This window comes from Pseudophryne corroboree (assembly GCF_028390025.1).
Source record: "Pseudophryne corroboree isolate aPseCor3 chromosome 3 unlocalized genomic scaffold, aPseCor3.hap2 SUPER_3_unloc_33, whole genome shotgun sequence".
Classification (NCBI taxonomy): domain Eukaryota; kingdom Metazoa; phylum Chordata; class Amphibia; order Anura; family Myobatrachidae; genus Pseudophryne; species Pseudophryne corroboree.
Window position 1 is genome coordinate 436,501 of NW_026967523.1, and position 16,694 is coordinate 453,194.

The 16,694-nt window shown below is 52.6% G+C and overlaps 2 protein-coding genes across 2 annotated transcripts in view; one reads left to right on the forward strand and one right to left on the reverse strand.

Moving 5' to 3' along the window:
• Positions 1-16,694, reverse strand: part of LOC134984055 (zinc finger protein 260-like) — a 112,188-nt gene that overhangs the window by 34,123 nt on the left and 61,371 nt on the right. The window lies entirely within an intron of this gene.
• Positions 5,675-16,694, forward strand: part of LOC134984061 (zinc finger protein 585A-like) — a 176,099-nt gene continuing 165,079 nt past the window's right edge. The window contains exons 1-5 of the mRNA XM_063949702.1: positions 5,675-5,780; positions 13,923-14,111; positions 14,699-14,777; positions 14,897-14,994; positions 15,135-16,011. Of these exons, the coding sequence (XP_063805772.1) occupies positions 14,744-14,777; positions 14,897-14,994; positions 15,135-16,011 (1,009 nt within the window). The 5' untranslated portion in view covers positions 5,675-5,780; positions 13,923-14,111; positions 14,699-14,743. The remainder of the gene's footprint in view (positions 5,781-13,922; positions 14,112-14,698; positions 14,778-14,896; positions 14,995-15,134; positions 16,012-16,694) is intronic.

Here is a 16,694-nt window from a genome sequence, read left to right on the forward strand (position 1 = left end):
ACCATAGTAGGGAGATTCTGGTTCTGGGGGACAGGCTGATCTTCTGGTGAATGTGTAGATGGGACCCTGACCATTTGCTCAGTAAGTCCCACTGAAATACCCGGGCGTGAAACCTGCCATAAGGAATGGCTTCGTACGTCGCGACCATCTTCCCCAGAACCCGGGTACAATGATGTACTGACACCCGTGGCGGTTTCAGAAGGTCCCTGACCATCGTCTGCAACCCCGAGCCTTTTCTTCTGGAAGGAATACCTTCTGCACCCCTGTATCAAGAATCATGCCCAGAAACGGAAGACGCGTGGTCGGAATCAACTGTGACTTTGGTAAATTTAGGACCCAACCATGTTGTCTCAGAACCGACAGGGACAACTCCACATTCTTTAGCAACCGTTCCTTGGACCGCGCCTTTATCAGGAGATCGTCCAAGTACGGGATAATGGAAACCCCCTGTTTGCGAAGCAGCACCATCATTTCCGCCATGACCTTGGTGAAAATTCTTGGAGCCGTGGAAAGACCAAACGGCAACGTCTGAAATTGGTAATGAGAGTCCTGTATCGCAAACCTGAGGAAAGCCTGATGCGAAGGGTATATTGGGACGTGTAAGTAGGCATCTTTTATGTCGACTGACACCATATACTCCCCCCCCCCCCCTCCAGACTGGAAATGACAGCACGAAGGGATTCCATCTTGAACTTGAACACTTTCAAGTATGGATTGAGAGATTTTAAATTTAGAATTGGTCTGACCGAACCGTCCGGTTTCGGCACTACGAAGAGGCTCGAGTAGAACCCTTCCCCCCTCTGAGAAGAGGGGACGGGAACAATGACCCTCTGCAAACATAGTTTTTGAATTGCTGCTAGCACTACCTCCCTGTCCGGAAGACAAACCGGTAATGCCGAAATGAAGAACCGATGAGGGGGTATCTCCTGAAATTCCAGTTTGTAACCCTGGGACACGATCTCTAGTATCCAGGGATCCAGGTCTGATTGAAACCAGACCTGACTGAAACTTCGAAGCCGGCCCCCCACCGGTTCGGACTCACCCAGGGAAGCCCCAGCGTCATGCGGCGGGCTTGGCAGGAGCAAGGGAGGACTTTTGGTCCTGCGCGTTTGACCCTGCAGCAGATTTTCGTCCCCTCCCTCTACCCTTGGAGGCGAGAAAGGCTGAACCTTTTCCACGTCTGTATTTGTTGTGACGAAAGGACTGCATCTGTGGATGTGGTGCCTTTTTCTGTTGTGTGGGAACATAAGGAAGAAACGAGGCCTTACCCGCGGTCGCGGTTGAGACCAGGTCAGCCAAGCCGTCACCGAATAGGACAGTACCTTTGAATGGTAGTGCTTCCATATTCTTCTTGGAGTCGGCATCCGCATTCCATTGATGGATCCACAGGGCTCTCCATGCAGATATGGACATGGCGTTGGTTCTGGAAGCCAAGAGACAGATGTCCCTTGCCGCATCCTTCATATAATCTGCTGCGTCCTTAATATAACCAAGAGTTAGTAGTACATTATCTCTATCCAGAGTCTCTACTTCATTTGCTAAACTTTCAGCCCATTTAGCAATGGCACTACTCACCCATACGGACGCCACAGCGGGTCTGAGCAACGCCCCAGAATTAGCGAAAATGGACTTCAAAGACGTCTCCAGCTTGCGATCCGCCGGATCCTTTAGAGTTGCAGTGTCGGGAGACGGAAGCGCCACTTTCTTAGACAAACAAGATAAAGCCTTGTCAACAGTTGGAGATGTTTCCCATTTTTCCCTGTCGTCTGAGGGAAAAGGATACGCCATGTAAATTCTCTTAGGAATCTGCCATTTCTTATCCGGCGACTCCCAAGCCTTTTCACAAAGAGCATTCATTTCATGAGAGGGAGGAAATTTCTCCTCAGGTTTTTTACCCTTGAACAAGCAAATCCTTGTTTCCTGTACTGCAGGTTCGTCAGAAATGTTCAAAACTTCTTTTATAGCTACAATCATGTAATGAATGCTTTTAAGTAAACGGGGATGTACCGCTGCTTCCGTGAAATCGACATCGGAATCAGAATCCGTGTCGGTATCAGTATCAGCCACCTGATTAAAGGGCCTCTTTTGTGACCCAGATGGGGTCTGGACCTGGGACAAAGCCTCTTCCATGGATCGTCTCCATACCTGTGTCTGCTCCTCAGACAATTCTAATCTTTTTGACAAAGAAGTGACACTGGAATTCAGTGTACTTAGCAACGTCACCAAGTCAGGAGCCGGCTGCGTCGACATTCCTAAGTCGAGCCCTGCATCCACTCCCCCATCCTCCGGGGAAGAAGCCTCAGCCATGTCGACACCAAGTACCGACACTACTCACAACCGACACAACTCTGCAGGTCACAGGCCTACAACAGAAGCTAGGTAAGGGACACAGAGGGAGTATGCCAGCCCACACCCCGGCGCCTATATATCGCTATACACGATATATATATATATATATACATAAGCGCCTTAACACTTCATGGATCACCCGACTGTGGCCCCACCAGTAAGGATTGCCCCTTAATACTTGCTATTAGGAGCCCGGAGGTCCACCGCAGCGTCTCCTCTCTGCCCTCGTGGAGAGAAAATGGCGCCGGTGATCTCCGGACCGAAGCTCCGCCCCTTCCCGGCGGGCTCCGGCCCGCCAAATTTAAACATGCTAAAAATGAATTTTTATGGCGGCGGGGGTCTGTGGAGAGTACCGCAGCCCTCCCCATCGCTATGCCGCCTTTTGACCACAGAGACATGCTGCCCAGGGCACCCCCCCCCCAGCGCCCTGCACCCAAGTGAAATGCCGTTGGTGTGACGAGTGGGAGCATGGAGCACCGCGTTACGCTGTGCTGTTACCTTCTGATCTCTGAAGTCTTCTGCCGTCCTGATGTCTTCTGTACTTCTCATACTCACCCGACTTCTTTCTTCTGGCTTTGTGAGGGGGTGACGGCGTGGCTCCGGGAACAAGCAGCTAGGCGCACCAAGTGATCGAACCCTCTGCAGCTAATGGTGTCCAGTAGCCGAGAAGCAGAGCCTTGAAACTCACAGAAGTAGGTCCTGCTTCTCTCCCCTCACTCCCACGCTGCAGGGAGCCTGTAGCCAGCAGGTCCCTGAAAATAATAAACCTAACAAAAAGTCTTTTCTAGAGAAACTTAGTAGAGCTCCCCTAGTGTGTGACCCATCACTCCTGGGCACAAAGTCTAACTGAGGTCTGGAGGAGGGGCATAGAGGGAGGAGCCAGTTCACACCCAGTCTAAAGTCTTTTAGTGTGCCTGATTTCCTGCGGAGCCCGTCTATACCCCATGGTCCTTTTGGAGTCCCCAGCATCCTCTAGGACGTAAGAGAAAATACATTCCGCCCACCCTATATAATAATAGTAACAAGACACCACAGGTCCCTCCACTTGTATATTATGACAACACAGGCCGCTCCATCTGTATACTATGACAGTACAGGATGCTACCCCTGTAATATGACAATACAGGCCACTCCCCCTGTATACTATGACAGTACAGGATGCTACCCCTGTAATATGACAACACAGGCCACTCCTTCTGTACAATACATGTCGCTCACCCTATATAATAAAAGTAACAAGACACCACAGGCCACTTACCCTGTATAAAAGGGCAACACAGGCTGCTCCACCCTGTATAGTAGGAAGTCATAATCCACTACCCCGTATAGGAGGATGCCCCAGGTCGCTCCCCCTGTACAGTAGGACAACACATGCCACTCCCCTGTATTTTAATACAGCTCCACTGAATATTAATACAACATATGCCGCTCCACCTGTATAGTACAATGCCACAGGACACAACACCTGTAATGTCCCGTTTATGGAATTACAGTAACGGCGGGTTCTGTGCTACCTGAATCACTGTAAAGGTGGGATGTGCGCCATCTGTATTACGGTAACAGTGGGGACTGCGCCACCTGTATTACGGTAACGGTGCGGTCTTGCGCCACCTGTATTACGGTAACGACGGGGTCTGCGCCACCTGTATTACAGTAACGGCGGGGTCTGCGCCACCTGTATTACGGTAACGGTGGGGGCTGTGTCACCTGTATTACGGTAACGGTGGGGTCTGCGCCACCTGTATTACGGTAACGGCGGGGTCTGGTAATGGCGGGGTCTGCGACACCTGTATTACGGTAACGGCGGGGTCTGCGCCACCTGTATTACGGTAACGGCGGGGTCTGCGCCACCTGTATTACGGTAACGGTGGGGTCTGCGCCACCTGTATTACGGTAACGGCGGGGTCTGGTAATGGCGGGGTCTGCGACACCTGTATTACGGTAACGGCGCGGTCTGCGCCACTTGTATTTTGGTAACCGCAGTGTCTTGTGCCTGCTGTATTACAGTAATGGCGGGGTCTGCGCCACCTGTATTATGGTAATGGCGGGATCTATGCCACCTGTATTACGGTAACGGCGGGGTCTGCACCACCTGTATTACGGTAACGGCGGGGTCTGTGTCACCTGTATTACGGTAATGGCGGGGTCTGTGCCACCTGTATTACGGTAACGGCGGGGTCTGCGCCACCTGTATTACAGTAATGGCGGGGTCTGCGCCACCTGTATTACGGTAACGGCGGGATCTATGCCACCTGTATTACGGTAACGGCGGGGTCTGTGTCACCTGTATTACGGTAATGGCGGGGTCTGTGCCACCTGTATTACGGTAACGGCGGGGTCTGCGCCACCTGTATTACGGTAACGGCGGGGTCTGCACCACCTGTATTACGGTAAAGGCAGGGTCTGCGTCACCTGTATTACGGTAACGGCGGGGTCTGCGCCACCTGTATTACAGTAATAGGACACTAGAGTGTCAGCCACCTGTACAGGGATAATGCAGCACCAGAGGCTGCTCCAGCTGCACTATAACAAGGCACCAGAGGCTGCTCCCCCTGTAGTACAGAACCTGACACCAGAGCTGCTCAGCCTATAGAATAATAATAACATACCCTCCAACATTTTACACACACAAATCGGTACAAATTAGAAAAAGGGGTGTGGCCACGCCCCTTTTCCTATACTTTCAATGGAAGTTTGGAGAGCCAAAAATAGGTACAGACCATAAAAAAAAGGTACTGTACCTATTAAAAAGGTACAGTTGGAGGGTATGTAATAATAATAATATCATTACCTGCTGCCAGACACAGCAATGGCTGCTCTCTGCTCCTGCTGCCTTGTGGGAATGAGTCTGAGCTCTGATAATGACGTAACAGGGAGCCGGGGACAGAGAGTAGGCGGGGCTAATGATGGCTGAGTGACGGGCAACTGCGTGCTGTGGGCGGAGCTGGAGATAGTTGAGTGACGGGGCATTGCGACCTATGAGAGGGAGAGAGGGCGGGGCTGGGTGTAACTGACTGGAAGCTGCGATTTATGAGCCGCAGAGTGGGCGTGGCCGCGGCCAATGTACAGCAGGAGAGTGATAGGATACGGCGGCCAATGGGCGGGAGAGTGGGCGGGCAGGGAGAGGTTGTTGTGTGAAGAGAAGCTGCATCCAATGGGCAATGAGTGGGCGGGGCTGGAGGTAAATGAGTGACAGAGCATTGCGGCCTATGAGAGGGAGTAAGGGCGGGGCTGAGTGTGATAGTGACTTGAAGCTGCGACCTATAAGTAGTGAGTGGGCGGGGCTGCTCCTGGTTGCTGAGTTACCGTGGTAGTCACTACCCATAATCCCATGCGTTATGCTGACGATCCCACGGAAATGCCATCCCGCCCACTTCCTGTACACATTCCTCCGTCCAGGCCAGTGTGTGAGCTGCTGCCTTATCCTCCAGGTAATGTCCCCTCATCCCTCCTGTCTCCTGCCCCATCCTCTCCTAATACCCCCTCTCCTGCCCCAACCTCTCCTAATACCCCTCTCCTGCCCCCACCTCTCCTATTACCGCCTCTCCTGCCCCCACCTCTCCTAATACCCCCTCTCCTGCCCCCATCCTCTCCTAATACCCCCTCTCCTGCCCCCATCCTCACCTAATACCCCCTCTCCTGCCCCCATCCTCTCCTAATAACCCCTCTCCTGCCCCCATCCTCTCCTAATACCCCCTCTCCTGCCCCATTCTCTCCTAATACCCCCTCTCCTGCCCCCACCTCTCCTAATACCCCCTCTACTGCCCCCACCTCTCCTAATACCCCCACCTCTCCTAATACCCCCTCTCCTGCCCCCACCTCTCCTAATACCCCCTCTCCTGCCCCCACCTCTCCTAATACCCCCTCTCCTGCCCCCACCTCTCCTAATACCCCCTCTCCTGCCCCAACCTCTCCTAATACCCTAATACCCCCTCTCCTGCCCCCACCTCTCCTAATACCCCCTCTCCTGCCCCCACCTCCTAATACCCCCTCTCCTGCCCCCACCTCTCCTAATACCCCCTCTCCTGCCCCCACCTCTCCTAATACCCCCTCTCCTGCCCCCACCTCTCCTAATACCCCCTCTCCTGCCCCCACCTCTCCTAATACCCCCTCTCCTGCCCCCACCTCTCCTAATACCCCCTCTCCTGCCCCCACCTCTCCTAATACCCCCTCTCCTGCCCCCACCTCTCCTAATACCCCCTCTCCTGCCCCCACCTCTCCTAATACCCCCTCTCCTGCCCCCACCTCTCCTAATACCCCCTCTCCTGCCCCATCCTCTCCTAATACCCCCTCTCCTGCCCCATCCTCTCCTAATACCCCCTCTCCTGCCCCAATCTCTCCTAATACCCCCTCTCCTGCCCCAATCTCTCCTAATACCCCCTCTCCTGCCCCAACCTCTCCTAATACCCCTCTCCTGCCCCAACCTCTCCTAATACCCCCTCTCCTGCCCCAACCTCTCCTAATACCCCCTCTCCTGCCCCAACCTCTCCTAATACCCCCTCTCCTGCCCCAACCTCTCCTAATACCCCCTCTCCTGCCCCAACCTCTCCTAATACCCCCTCTCCTGCCCCAACCTCTCCTAATACCCCTCTCCTGCCCCAACCTCTCCTAATACCCCCTCTCCTGCCCCAACCTCTCCTAATACCCCCTCTCCTGCCCCAACCTCTCCTAATACCCCCTCTCCTGCCCCAACCTCTCCTAATACCCCCTCTCCTGCCCCCATCCTCTCCTAATACCCCTTCTCCTGCCCCATCCTCTCCTAATACCCCCTCTCCTGCCCCCATCCTCTCCTCTAATACCCCCTCTCCTGCCCCCATCCTCTCCTCTAATACCCCCTCTCCTGCCCCCATCCTCTCCTCTAATACCCCCTCTCCTGCCCCCATCCTCTCCCAATACCCCCTCCCCTGCCCCCATCCTCTCCCAATACCCCCTCCCCTGCCCCCAACCTATCCTAATACCCCCTCTCCTTCCCCTGACATTCTACTAATGCCCCCTCACCTAATGCCCTTCTATTGCCCTCTCTCCTGCCACTGACATTCTCCTAATACCCCCTCACCTGCATTCCCTACAATCACTTAATGCCCCCTCACCTGCTGCCGCTGACATTGTCCTAATGGCCCCACACCTTCTGCCCCTGACATTGTCCTAATGCCCTCTCACCTGCTGCCCCTGACATTGTCCTAATGCCCTCTCACCTGCTGCCCCTGACATTGTCCTAATGCCCTTTCACCTGCTGCTCCTGACATTGCCCTAATGCCCTCTCACCTGCTGCTCCTGACATTGCCCTAATGCCCCCTCACCTGCGGCCCCTGACATTGTCCTAATGCCCCCTCACCTGCGGCCCCTGACATTGTCCTAATGCCCCCTCACCTGCGGCCCCTGACATTGTCCTAATGCCCCCTCACCTGCGGCCCCTGACATTGTCCTAATGCCCCCTCACCTGCGGCCCCTGACATTGTCCTAATGCCCCCTCACCTGCGGCCCCTGACATTGTCCTAATGCCCCCTCACCTGCGGCCCCTGACATTGTCCTAATGCCCCCTCACCTGCGGCCCCTGACATTGTCCTAATGCCCCCTCACCTGCGGCCCCTGACATTGTCCTAATGCCCCCTCACCTGCGGCCCCTGACATTGTCCTAATGCCCCCTCACCTGCGGCCCCTGACATTGTCCTAATGCCCCCTCACCTGCGGCCCCTGACATTGTCCTAATGCCCCCTCACCTGCGGCCCCTGACATTGTCCTAATGCCCCCTCACCTGCGGCCCCTGACATTGTCCTAATGCCCCCTCACCTGAGGCCCCTGACATTCTCCTAATGCCCCCTCACCTGCGGCCCCTATGTTTTCCTAATACCCCCTCACCTGCCCCTATATTCTCCTAATGCCCCTATATTCTCCTAATACCCCCTCACCTGCTGCCCCTATATTTTCCTAATACCCCCTCACCTGCCCCTATATTCTCCTAATAGCCTCCCACCTGCCCCTATATTCTCCTAATACCCCCTCACTTGCTGCCCCTGACATTATCCTAATACCCCCTCACTTGCTGCCCCTGACATTATCCTAATACCCCCTCACTTGCTGCCCCTGACATTATCCTAATACCCCCTCACTTGCTGCCCCTGACATTATCCTAATACCCCCTCACTTGCTGCCCCTGACATTATCCTAATACCCCCTCACTTGCTGCCCCTGACATTATCCTAATGCCCCCTCACTTGCTGCCCCTGACATTCTCCTAATGCCCCCTCACCTGCTGCCCCTGACATTCTCCTAATGCCCCCTCACCTGCTGCCCCTGACATTCTCCTAATGCCCCTGACATTCTCCTAATGCCCCTGACATTCTCCTAATGCCCCTGACATTCTCCTAATGCCCCTGACATTCTCCTAATGCCCCTGACATTCTCCTAATGCCCCCTCACCTGCTGCCCCTGACATTCTCCTAATGCCCCCTCACCTGCTGCCCCTGACATTCTCCTAATGCCCCCTCACCTGCTGCCCCTGACATTCTCCTAATGCCCCCTCACCTGCTGCCCCTGACATTCTCCTAATGCCCCCTCACCTGCTGCCCCTGACATTCTCCTAAAGCCCCCTCACCTGCTGCCCCTGACATTCTCCTAAAGCCCCCTCACCTGCTGCCCCTGACATTCTCCTAAAGCCCCCTCACCTGCTGCCCCTGACATTCTCCTAATTAATGCCCCCTCTCCTGCCCCTGACATTGTCCTAATGCCCCATCACCTGCTGCCCCTGACACTCTCCGAATGCCTCCTCACCTGCTGCCCCCTGCCTGTCACCTGCTACCCCCTGCCTGTACCTTACCACCCTGCCTGTCATCTGTTACTCCCTGTATGTCACCCGCCTCTGCTGACGCCCCTGCCTGTCACCCACCTCTTATGCCATCCCCTACATGTTATCTGCCTCCCCCTGCCACTCGCTGCCTGTCACCCACCACTCCTGTCACCCACCTTTCCTTCCACCTCCTGCCTGTACCCTGCCACCCACTGCCTGTCACTCACCACTCCTGCCACCCCCTGCCTGTACCCAACCACCTGCCTCTCCTGCCGCCCCCAGTCTATACCCTACCACCCTGTCCTGTACCTTACCACCCCCTGTCTGTCATCCACTTCTCATGCCATCCACTGCTTTTCATCTGCCCCTCCCTGTCTGTCACCCACCTCTCCTGCCACCCCCTGCATGTCACCCACCTCTTATGCCATCCCTTGCATGTCATCTGCCACTCCCTGTTTGTCACCCGCCTTTACCTGCCACCCCCTGCCTGTACCCTTCTGTACCCTGCCACCCACCGCTCCTTCCACCCCCTGCCTGTACCCTACCACCCCATCTGTCACCCGTCTCTCTTGCCACCACCTGCCGTCCTCAGTCTATACCCTACCACCCTGTCCTGTACCCTGCCAGTCGTCTGCAGACGCTTGCCAGTTGCCTGACACTCCTGCTGCCCCCTGCCTCTCCTAACACCCCCTGTCTGTCACCTGCCACCACCTACCTCTCCTACCACCCCCCTGCCCATCACCTGCCACTTTCCTGCCTGTAACCTGCCTCTACTACCACCCGCTGTCTTTCACCTGCCACCGCCTGTCTTACCTGTGCCTCTCTGCCTGTACCTTTCCTCCATTGCCCCTTCTACCACCCCCTGCCCGTCATCTTCCACCACCTGCATCTCCTGCCACCCACATGTCCGTCACCTGGCTCTCCTGCTTGTACCCTGCTGCCTCACCTGCAGCCCCCTACTCATCACCTGCCTCTCCTCCATCTGCCTGGCTGTACCCTGACGCATCTTCCTCTCCTGCCACCCCCTTTTCATCACCTGCCGTCCCCCCTGACTGTCACTTCGCGTTCCCCCCCCCCCCATGGCCGTCACCTGTCGTTCCCCCACCCCTGATCGTCACCTGTCGTCGTTCTCCCCCGCCCCCCTGGCCGTCAGCTGTCGTTTCAAACCCACCGCGTCACCTGTCTTTTCCTCGCCTCCCCCGGCCGTCACCTGTGTCCCCCCTCCCCCCCCCCCCCCCGGCCGTCACCTGTCGTTCCCGCCCCCCTCTCCCCCTGGCCGTCACCTGTCGGTGTGACTGGTGGCTGCATGGGGGAGGAGTTGCGTGACCGGTGGCTGCATGAGGGAGGAGTTGTGTGACCTTGTGGCTGCATGGGGGTGAGGTTGCATGACCGGTGGCTGCATTGGGGGTATAACCAGCAGGCACAGCATAGTGAGGGTGGGATGTGTGATTGTAGCTGCATGGGGGTGGGGTGTGTGACCAGTAGGCACATCAGTGAGGGTAGGATGCGCACACATCACAGTTAGGTTGTGGTGGGAGAAGTGTGCACATCAGTGAGGGTAGGATGCGCACACATCACAGTTAGGTTGTGGTGGGAGAAGTGTGCACAGCAGAAGTGAGGGTAGAACGCTCCGCAGACATGGGGTCGGGTGTACCTGTGTATCAGTGACGTGCGGGGAGACGGAGCTTTTCCTGTCATACTAACATATACGCCCCAGTTTAGACTGTATACAGTATATAAAAAATACAAAGAACATATAAATATCTTTGTATTATTCTAATAATTTCTGTAGTCAAAAGTCTGAAGTAAAAATTCTATTGTAGGTGAGGCAGTGCCCCCCCCCCCCCTCCACCTACCTTACCCGCACTCAACAAATTTATACTACTCCTCCTGTGTATAATGCCCCTGCTGCACCTGTGTATAATGTCCACATGTATATACCGCTGCACCTGTGTATAGTGCCCAAATGTGTATATACTGCTGCACCTGTGTATAATGCCCAAATGTGTATATACTGCTGCACCTGTATATAATGCCCAAATGTATATACCTCTGCACCTGTGTATAATGCCCACATGTATATACCACTGCACCTGTGTCTAATGCCCACATTTATATACCACTGCACCTGTGTCTAATGCCCACGTGTGTATACCTCTGCACCTGTGTATAATGCCCACGTGTGTATACCTCTGCACCTGTGTATAGTGCCCACGTGTGTATATCTCTGCACCTGTGTATAATGCCCACATGTATATACCACTGCACCTGTGTATAATGCCCACGTGTGTATATACCACTGCACCTGTGTCTAATGCCCACGTGTGTATACCTCTGCACCTGTGTATAATGCCCACGTGAGTATACTACTGCACCTGTGTATATAGCCCACGTGTGTATACCTCTGCACCTGTGTATATAGCCCACGTGTGTATACCTCTGCACCTGTGTATATAGCCCACGTGTGTATACCTCTGCACCTGTGTCTAATGCCCACGTGTGTATACCTCTGCACCTGTGTACAATGCCCACGTGTGTATACCTCTGCACCTGTGTATAATGCCCACGTGTATATACCTCTGCACCTGTGTATAATGCCCACGTGTGTATACCTCTGCACCTGTGTATAATGCCCACGTGTGTATACCTCTGCCCCTGTCTAATGCCCACGTGTGTATACCTCTGCACCTGTGTATAATGCCCACGTGTGTATACCTCTGCACCTGTGTATAATGCCCACGTGTGTATACCTCTGCCCCTGTGTCTAATGCCCACGTGTGTATACCTCTGCACCAGTGTATAATGCCCACGTGTGTATACCTCTGCACCTGTGTATAATGCCCACGTGTATATACCTCTGCACCTGTGTATAATGCCCACGTGTATATACCCTGCACCTGTGTATAATGCCCACGTGTGTATACCTCTGCACCTGTGTATAATGCCCACGTGTGTATACCTCTGCACCTGTGTATAATGCCCACGTGTATATACCTCTGCACCTGTGTATAATGCCCACGTGTATATACCCTGCACCTGTGTATAATGCCCACGTGTGTATACCTCTGCACCTGTGTTTAATGCCCACGTGTGTATACCTCTGCACCTGTGTATAATGCCCACGTGTATATACCGCTGCACCTGTGTCTAATGCCCACGTGTGTATACCTCTGCACCTGTGTATAATGCCCACGTGTGTATACCTCTGCACCTGTGTATAATGCCCACGTGTGTATACCTCTGCACCTGTGTATATAGCCCACGTGTGTATACCTCTGCACCTGTGTATAATGCCCACGTGTGTATACCTCTGCACCTGTGTCTAATGCCCACGTGTGTATACTACTGCACCTGTGTATAATGCCCACGTGTGTATACCTCTGCACCTGTGTATAATGCCCACGTGTGTATACCTCTGCACCTGTGTATAATGCCCACGTGTGTATACCTCTGCACCTGTGTATAATGCTCACGTGTGTATACCTCTGCACCTGTGTCTAATGCCCACGTGTGTATACTACTGCACCTGTGTATAATGCCCACGTGTGTATACCTCTGCACCTGTGTATAATGCCCACGTGTGTATACCTCTGCACCTGTGTATAATGCCCACGTGTATATACCTCTGCACCTGTGTATATAGCCCATGTGTGTATATACCACTGCACCTGTGTCTAATGCCCACATTTATATACCACTGCACCTGTGTCTAATGCCCACGTGTGTATACTACTGCACCTGTGTATAATGCCCACGTGTGTATACCGCTGCACCTGTGTATAATGCCCACGTGTATATACCTCTGCACCTGTGTATAATGCCCACGTGAGTATACCACTGCACCTGTGTATATAGCCCACGTGTGTATAGCTCTGCACCTGTGTATATAGCCCACGTGTGTATACCTCTGCACCTGTGTATAATGCCCATGTGTGTATACCTCTGCACCTGTGTATATAGCCCACGTGTGTATACCGCTGCACCTGTGTATATAGCCCACGTGTGTATACCGCTGCACCAGTGTATATAGCCCACGTGTGTATAGCGCTGCACCTGTGTATAATGCCCACGTGTGTATAGCGCTGCACCTGTGTATAATGCCCACGTGTGTATAGCGCTGCACCTGTGTATAATGCCCACGTGTGTATAGCGCTGCACCTGTGTATAATGCCCACGTGTGTATAGCGCTGCACCTGTGTATAATGCCCACGTGTGTATAGCGCTGCACCTGTGTATAATGCCCACGTGTGTATAATGCCCACGTGTGTATACCGCTGCACCTGTGTATAATGCCCACGTGTGTATACCGCTGCACCTGTGTATAATGCCCACGTGTGTATACCGCTGCACCTATGTGTAATCCTTGGGCTCATATATTGTGTGTAAATCTGGCTCTTGTACTAGCCAGTGCCTCCTGATAAATGTACCTCACCGCACGTCCCTGGTGTGTATGTCTGGTAGGTACATTGATTAGAAAGGAGGTAATCATAATGCAGAGGTAAGTGTGCCCGTTACAGGACAGGTGCACTGTGTGGGTTGGGATGAGTGTGTCTATTGGCACAGTAGTAATAATACAGGGACATGACTGGGGACGTGAGGGGATCTGGGAGTGTCACAGTGACATCACTTATATCTATAGTAATAATACAGGGACATGACTGGGGACGTGAGGGGAACTGGGAGCGTCACAGTGACATCACATATCTATATTAATAATACAGGGACATGACTGGGGAGGTGAGGGGATCCGTGTGTATTTACAGTGATGTCTCCCCCCATTTCGCAGGGTTACACAGTAGTGAAGAAGACATCCGGTGAGTGTGAGACACAGAGCAGCCATCCCCGTGTGTCAGGAGGACTGCGCAGGACCCAGAGCCCCATCACGGTGCCTCCACCTCACTCACTGACACATGAGACACATTGACCAGAAGATCCTGGAACACCCTACAAGATAATTCAGCTGCTGACTGGAGAGGTGACTGCTGGGAATGGGATATTATACAGTAACACCAGGGAATGTGTCTGGTGATGACTGGAGAGGTAACTGCTGGGAATGGGACATTATACGGTAACACCAGGGGATGTGTCTGGGTGATGACTGGAGAGATGACTGCTGGGAATGGGACATTATACTGTAACACCAGGGGATGTGTCTGGGTGATGACTGGAAAAGGTGACTGCTGGGAATGGGACATTATACAGTAACACCAGGGGATGTGTCTGGGTGATGACTGGAGAGGTGACTGCTGGGAATGGGACATTATACAGTAACACCAGGGGATGTGTCTGGGTGATGACTGGAAAAGGTGACTGCTGGGAATGGGACATTATATAGTAACACCAGGGGACGTGTCTGGGTGATTACTGGAGAGGTGACTGATGGGAATCGGGCATTATACTGTAACACCAGGGGACGTGTCTGGGTGATGACTGGAGAGGTGACTGCTGGGAATGGGACATTATACAGTAACACCAGGGGATGTGTCTGGGTGATGACTGTATCACTGTGGGTGTCAGGTTCCTATAAGGTGTCAGGATGTCACTGTCTATGTCTCCATGCAGGAGGGGGAGTATATAGAGGAACACAGGGGTCTGTACAAGGACGTGATGATGGAGAATCACCGTCCCCTCACATCACTGGGTAAGAGGAGACTGTCATGTATTGTACAGGGGAGAGCAGGTATGGGGGGCCCCTATATACACACATCATCTGATAATCACATATATACACTGTACTCAGTCACTGTGTGTCTCCTACAGATGGGCCCAGTAACAGAGATACCCCAGAGAGATGTCCCCGTCCTCTGTATTCCCAGGATTGTACAGAGGAGAATCACAGGATCCCACAGGAGGATCAGGTAGGTGGGATTTAGGGTCTCTCCAATATACCTCAGTGACTGTCACTATATGATCTGTAGAGGAGCTGTGTGTCTTATACACTGATATTATACTGTTTCACCTCAGTTAAGTCTGACTGTGCAAATTTTTGTGTTTTTAGGTAGAACGTCTGTCTGATATTAAAACAGAATATATAGAGGGAAAAGAAGAGACGTATGTGAGTGATATAAAGGCAGAAGATACAGAGGGAGAAGAAGAGACGTATGTGACTGATATAAAGACTGAAGATATAGAGGGAGAAGAAGAGACATATATGACTGATATAAAGACTGAAGATATAGAGGGAGAAGAGACGTATGTGACTGATATAAAGGCAGAAGATATAGAGGGAGAAGAAGAGACGTATGTGACTGATATAAAGGCAGAAGATACAGAGGGAGAAGAAGAGACGTATGTGACTGATATAAAGGCAGAAGATATAGAGGGAGAAGAAGAGACGTATGTGACTGATATGAATGCAGAAGATATAGAGGGAGAAGAAGAGACGTATGTGACTGATATGAAGGTAGAAGATACAGAGGGAGAAGAAGAGACGTATGTGACTGATATAAAGGCAGAAGATATAGAGGGAGAAGAAGAGACGTATATGACTGATATAAAGGCAGAAGATATAGAGGGAGAAGAAGAGACGTATGTGACTGATATGAATGCAGAAGATATAGAGGGAGAAGAAGAGACGTATGTGACTGATATGAAGGTAGAAGATACAGAGGGAGAAGAAGAGACGTATGTGACTGATATAAAGGCAGAAGATATAGAGGGAGAAGAAGAGACGTATATGACTGATATAAAGGCAGAAGATATAGAGGGAGAAGAAGAGACGTATGTGACTGATATGAAGACAGAAGATATAGAGGGAGAAGTAGAGACGTATGTCACTGATATAAAGGTAGAAGATATAGAGGGAGAAGAAGACACGTATGTGAGGGGTGATCAGCAGTGTAAGGAGGAGGAGATCCCTACAGATATCAGCACAGGTGAGTAATAAACACTTATTCTCCTTACTCAGTGACTACAGCAATCTCTTATCCTACACCCTCCTCTGTCAGGACAAACTAATGAATGTGTATTTTTCCAGTGGGTGAGTCAGGAGCCATCAGCACTGTGACCTGACGGTTCCGTAAGAGGGCCCTCACCACCTCGAGTCCCGCCTCCAGTCACAAAATGGATGTTTAGGTGACACAGTACCTGGCCAGATAGGGGATTCCCACTTACCGTCAGTAATCGCATGTTACCGACTATGATGCCACCACCAGACTCCTACCCTGCCGTGGTGCCTGGAACCACGGTTCTGCTCTGTATGCGTCGACACATTGTCTTACCACACCTGTGTGGTGCTGACTATTCCACACTTGTCGCTTGTCTAGACCTCTGCACGGTAGCTGGCGGAAGGCGGAGTTTGGGGACACTGAGTGTACCCCGGACAGCCGGAAAACTGAGCTAGGTTTCGCCTAGCTCTGCAGGTCGCAAGATGAAGCGGTCATCTTGAGGCAGAAGATGTTTATTTGCCCAAAATAGTCTTAAAAAAGACTCTGCAATACTGCAGATGTTTACAGCAGAACGCAAATGGTATAACACACTCTGGAGGCTCGCAGGCCTCCTTTTTATGTCCATGTTCCACACAGTACCACAGGGGGTAACCAATCACTATTTACTCATG